This window comes from Saccostrea echinata, unplaced genomic scaffold (assembly GCF_033153115.1).
Source record: "Saccostrea echinata isolate AGI-Se365-2 ecotype Australia unplaced genomic scaffold, CSIRO_AGI_Sech_v1 ptg000036l, whole genome shotgun sequence".
Taxonomy (NCBI): Eukaryota; Metazoa; Mollusca; class Bivalvia; order Ostreida; family Ostreidae; genus Saccostrea; species Saccostrea echinata.
The window spans coordinates 8,842,077-8,848,603 of NW_026889785.1; the positions used below are offsets into that span (position 1 = coordinate 8,842,077).

The following is a 6,527-nucleotide window of genomic DNA, read 5'->3' on the forward strand; positions in this document are numbered from 1 at the left end:
AAAATTCTTTCTGTAAGTTGTCTCATAAATACTGGCAAATGCCAAATCTCACTGACAAATCTAATAAAAAATACTGAGAGACAACAAAATGGGTAAACGGGTGTTAGTAGTAATACGGTACTGGACAGTCACTTTACAGTCAATGACGTCAGAGGTCACACCCAGGTCAATGTAGAGGTCATAGTCACTGACGTCATAGGTCAATAAAGAGGTCACAGTCACTAATGGCCAGTCTTAACATCACTGATAAAACATATATAAACTTATAATTTTTACACCATTATAAAAAAAACAAGAATGGAATATCCACAAACACAAGTGGGAAATTTTAGCCTGGAGCGCGCTTAAAAAAGATAGCAAAAAATGGACATTACACGAAAGTGACTGGTTTTTATAAGAAAAAAGATTGCATTAATAACTTTAAAGAAAATACTCAAAGAGGATACGACATTGCAGACAGCCGGGGGAGTGACGAGTACATTTTCAAACGAAAGGTTATGCCTGCAAAATATAAATTACGTTCTAAACCCCAGTCATATAACCATGCCTAAAAGACAAAAGAAGAAAATACGATTCAATGATAATATACAGATTTTCTATATCCCATATGAAGAACGAAGTGGTATATGGAAGACGTATCCTATAGATAGGGCGCACTTTAAACGGAAAATTGAAAACATCGAAAAACTACTTCAACCCGTATTACAGAAGATGTTATCTATACAGAAAGAAATCTAAAAGACACACGTACTTGCACCTGGGGTGAAAATTATCTTATCTGTAGAAAGGAATTTAAAAGGACAACCAGATCTGACATGACCTTGTGTTAAACCAAGCTTATCTGTGTATGTACTTTTAACAAACTATGAAAAATTTAAAAAAAAAAGTTAGGAAACCTGACATACTTGCACCTGGATGAAAATTATCTAGTACAGTCATCGACCTTTGAACCTAACTCTCACAACGTTATCAACACTCACGTGTTTTAAAACATCAACCTTATTGAGACTATGCATGTATGAGTCACAGTCACAACGTGATCAACATAGTCACGTATTTTAAAACACCAACTTTATCTTTGAGTGTATACACGTGAAATCATAACGTGATCAACATAAACACGTGTTTCTAATACATCAACCTTTTTTTTTTAACTATACACGTGTTAATCACAGTCACAACGTGACCAACTTATCACATTTTCACTGTATCAACTCGACAAAGTGTTAGTCACAGTCACAATATGATCATCAATGTCACGTGTTTTAATAACATTTTTTTTATCTCGGAACCCCTTCTTCCCTGTATAAATACGGGTAGAGATGTGATCACACTCACAAATCTTTTTGTCAAGCTATAGACGAATCGAAACAAGACAATACCAGCAATGGAACAATACCAGCAAAACCTCATCAAATCCAATTACTCCACACTGGTGAAGGAAATGAAGGTCATTCCTGTAGCTGGATACCTCATGAAAGACCATGTTATTACAGACGAAATGCACCAACAGATACAGTTTGAGAAAACTACCTACAGTCGTAACCGAAAACTACTCAGCATCATTTTGAAAAAAGGGCCGAAAGCTTTCCATGGACTTAAGAGGGCACTTTTAAAAGCTGGTCAAAATGACGTGGCCAAACTGTTGATTAAGGAAGAGAGTGAGCCCTCTGAATACGAAAAAAAGTTATCCTTGGCAAGGTCTTTTCTTGTCAACACCGCCGAAAAAAGACAGAAAAACGTTGAATCAAGTAACTCACATCTTCAAAGTCCGCAGTTACAGGAGCCCCGATGTAGGATCAATTTAGACAACCCCACTAAACTATATCTCACAGCTGCGCCTTACCAAGGGGAAATTATGATACATATCCCTCACTTTTCTGAATCCAATGGTCTTCACTTTCCAACAAAGAAAGGGGTATATTTCCCCCTACCCCGCTGGTTGAAATTTGAATGTCTCCTGGATGAAATAGAAGAATATCTACAGAGCCATCGGAGTCAGGAAGAGGAGATGAAGTGGCACATCGGTGGTATTGTCTACGTTTCCCTATCCCCCGATTTCTCAACAGTAGACATTAGACACTTCTGGAAACCAGATGATGCAAATGGACCAATTCCGACAAAGAAAGGAATCAATTTAACCAGAGATAAATTTGATAGACTTAAATCGGCAGTCTATGAATTACGAGAGAGTGTTCCTGAACTGAATGACGCTCAAATATGTATGTTCAACGAATCCCATCAAAATCAGTTGGGGGTACTAAGTTGCCCAGAATGCTCCCCTTTTGGGTATGAAGCCCGGGTAGAAGAGCCTATGGAAACTGAGCAAATTGAATCCCAAAACTCACTGGTTGTCAATATGGATTGTTAATAAAAGAACACTATACTTTTATCATATGAATTTCTTTTATAATCATCAACCTTGTTTACCTATAAACACAAGCTATGCTACATGTAAAATGAGTTGTATGTACTTTATTTCACATTAATTAAGAGCATGCATTTTTATGAAAATAATTATAAGACATAAAAACACATTTCTTTCTTGTTTTCTCCCTTATATATCTCTCTTAGAGGGTACACAATCATTTATTGTCAGAATGTCAAACTACACGGGTTATTTACGACAACTGTATTATACCCCTGGTAACCAAGGAGCATTATCAGGTCCTGATCAACCAGTCAAAGAAGATGGAAAATACAAAATCAGTAGACCAAAAATTAAGCAATTTCTAAACAATGAGGACGCCTACAGTCTACTTAAACCCACCGGCCTAACATTTCCACGTTCAAGGGTTGTAGTTAACACGATCGACTCCATGTGGGATGGAGACCTAGCCGATGTTAGTAACATTTCCAGTCACAATGGTGGTTTTAAATTTTTTTTGGTTTTAATCGATATATTTAGTCGGTATTTGTTTATAGTACCGTTAAAAAATAAACAACATCAAAATATTATCAACGGATTGAATATAATCTTTAAAAAGGGGAGAAAACCACACACCATGCGAACAGATAAGGGTAGTGAATTTAAAAACCATTGGCTTAAGGCATTTTTGAAAAAAGAAAATGTAAATATTTTGTACACACAGAACGAAACCAAGGCCAACTATGCGGAAAGAGTCATACGCACCATGAAGAATATAATGTATCGTTATTTTTTAAAAAATAGAACTTATTAGTATACGAATATTTTACAAGACTTAGTAAAAACCTACAATAACAGACCACACAGGATGTTAGGGGGATATTCACCTGCATCTGTTAATAAGAACAACGCTGGAGAAGTCAGATACACGAGCTACCTAACGAAAAAGAAGAAACCCAAGGACAAGAAATCTACCTTGCAGAAACCTTTACTAAAAAATGTAAAAAAAAACAACATAAATCCATTCAATCTAAAAATAGGAGATAATGTACGTATAACAGAGATTAAACACCCCTTTAAAAGAGATTATCAACAAAAATGGACCGAGGAATATTTTAAAGTCAGTCAACGTTACCTGAGAGATGGAATTCCTGTCTATAAATTAAAAGATTTAACAGACGACTTAATTGATGGTACATTTTATCAATCAGAACTTCAGAAGGTAGTCAAGCCAGATGATATTTTATACAGGGTCGAGAAAGTATTGAAAAAACGACGGAGAGGTCGCACTAAGGAAGTGTTTGTAAAATGGGAAGGATGGCCTAATAAATTCAACTCGTGGATTTCTGAAAGTTCCCTCGAAAAAATCAAATAAATACTTCATCAACAACGAATCATATTCATTTTCACGATGAGCATTCGTATGTTATTATCGTCTGACGACAGCACTGAATATTTTCAAAACAACCCCAACAATTTTACAATCCAATTGAATAAACAAATTCAATTTGATGGGTACTGGACAGTTGCTCTAACCGAATTCAAAGCGGAAAGCTGGCTTACAACATCGAAAGTAAACGAAATCTTTGTATGCTGTAATATTTGTGAGGAAACGATTGTCGGAAGTAAAGAAATGCCTCTATTGAGGAGGATTTATTTAGAACAAAAAACAACCGGTCATATGATTTTTACATTACCATATTATGTTCCTGTAAAAATAGCTCAAATACAGCAGATATCATTGTATATAACGGACAGAGACGGTAAATTAGTTTCATTTCTAAACGGAGCGGTGAACATATCACTACACTTCAAAAAGTTTCCTTACATTTTATGATGAACAGTCAAACGTATGTGAGTGACCCTAAAATATGGGAAGCATTTTAAAAGAACATGGCTGAAAAAAAATTTAATCCCTACAAATATAAACCCAAGCAAATAGGTAGGGGTATGAAAAAACGGAAATCATAAATCATCCATATAAGGCCACACTCACAACTGGAAAGTCAACAAATTGTCACACAGGTATCACCCATAGCAGCTGTAGAAGAATGTGCGCACGTAGAACATACCAACGATGTTGAAAAGGGAATTCCCCATGTCAACTTAAAAAGGGGTATAAAAAGCCGGCATAAACAACCATCTGTCAGTCCTTTAAAAGAACTGAAACGGTTAACATCATCCAAGAAAAAGAATAAAACCACCAGTCAGCGGAGGAAAAAACAAAACTATCTACACGAGTCAAGAAGAAAAAATATTTTAAACAGAAACAAACCCTGAAAAAACCAAGACCTACACAGACAAAAGTAGTTACAATAGATAATTACAGGAACATATTCAACGAATTAAAAAAAATGGCATTTTTAAGCAGGGACGATAAAGATATTGCTCAACCAATGGAACTTTCATTTTTTGCCTCTCCTACCAATCAAGTAGCAGTCGAAAAAGTATATTTCTCGGAAGACCCATTTCCAGCCTCAGTGCGGACAGTCCCATTGAGATGGTAATTTCTGGGGCTGGAGCGGAATATATTGATTTAAAACGAAGTAGATTATATATCAAAGCCCGGATTTTCAAAGCGGACGGTACCTCCTTGACAGCCAACGAAAAAACTGGTATCATCAATCTACCACTACAAAGTATGTTTTCTCAGATGGATGTTTATCTAAACAACAAGCTAGTATCTTTCAATACGAACAACTACCCCTGGAAAAGTTATTTGAAAACAATATTGTTCAGCGGTAGAGACGAGCTATCCTCACAAAAACAATCGGAGCTTTTTTTCAAGGATGAAGGCAACTTAGGTGACGCTAACGCTTACAACGGTGGGAACGCTGGATTAGTCCTGCGTTACGGGTACACACAACAGAGTAAAACCTTTGAATTAGAAGGAAATTTAATGGAAGACATATTTGACATAGACAAATACTTAATCAATGGGGTTGATATTTACATCAAACTGTTTAGATCCAGTGCACCCTTCGTAATTATGTCAGCTGCCGCTTCCCCAGCCTACAAGTTGGAATTACAGGATGTTGTCTACAAAGTAGCTAAAGTCCGCGTAGATCCGGGTGTTCTACTAAATAATAGCAAACAAATAGAAACGACCCCTGTCAAATACCCCATCACCAGGAATGAATGAAAGATGAACACTATCCCAAAAGGCTCCACCGAATTTTATTGGGATAACATTTTCCCACAAGCAATACCGGATCGTCTTGTTGTGGCCTTGGTTGATCAAAAAGCCGTTAATGGAGATTACACCAAAAATCCTTTCAACTTTGAAAATTTCGACCTCACTGATGTGGGAGTATACATCAATGGAGAAAGTGTTCCAGGAAGACCCCTACAGACGGATTTCACGGCAGGACATTTTTCCACAGCCTATACACGACTGTTTGAAGCTTGTGGAAAATGGAACCGAGATGAGGGTCTCATCATCACCAGAAGTAATTTTGGTAATGGATATTCCCTCTTTGTGTTTACCATAGATCCGTGTGGATTTGGTGAGGAATATCTTAACCTGATCCGTAGGGGTAACACCAGACTGGAATTGAAATTCAAACAAGCAACAACCAAAGCTGCCAACGTACTGGTGTTTGCCACCTTCTCCTCTTTGTTAGAAATAGACAGATCACGTGACATTAACTACATTCAACCATGAATTCTAAACAGCTCAACGATCTAGTTGAAATGGATCCCTATCTACGGAGAGTCGTAAAAGGAGTTTATGCCAGTAATACCTTACCAAAACATGTTCAACATTATCCTAGTGCGTTCATAGTAAACAATCAACCGCTTCCATTTTCTGGTGAACATTGGTTAGCCATTATCATACACAGTCCATATCAATCAGAATTTTTCGACAGTCTCGGGAAGCCATTGTCTGCATACAACCACTATATAAGAGATTTTATTGCAAACAATAGTAAACATTGTGATATGAGAAATATAAGACTTCAATCCATAAACTCTAACCTGTGTGGAAATTATGTATTAATGTTTTTAATTGTACGATTGTGTTTTAGAAAATCACTGATACAGTTACACACTTTATTTTCTCGTGATTATCAATCCAATGATCATTTTGTACAGAACTTTGTATGTCAATATTTTTTAAATTAAAATCAATCAAATTGAAAAAAGGGTGTTTTTATCC

The 6,527-nt window shown here is 36.4% G+C and overlaps 1 protein-coding gene across 1 annotated transcript; it reads left to right on the plus strand.

The window, feature by feature from the left end:
• The first annotated feature begins 1,387 nt into the window (after positions 1-1,387).
• Positions 1,388-2,371, plus strand: LOC133199985 (uncharacterized). Its single transcript, XM_061335763.1, has one exon. It carries the CDS (start codon positions 1,388-1,390, stop codon positions 2,369-2,371), a length of 984 nt encoding a protein of 327 aa, XP_061191747.1.
• The last annotated feature ends 4,156 nt before the right edge of the window (positions 2,372-6,527 follow it).

Coding starts and splice junctions, on each gene's coding strand:
- LOC133199985 (XM_061335763.1), top strand. CDS start 1,388: ATGGAACAATACCAGCAAAACCTCATCAAATCCAATTACTCCACACTG.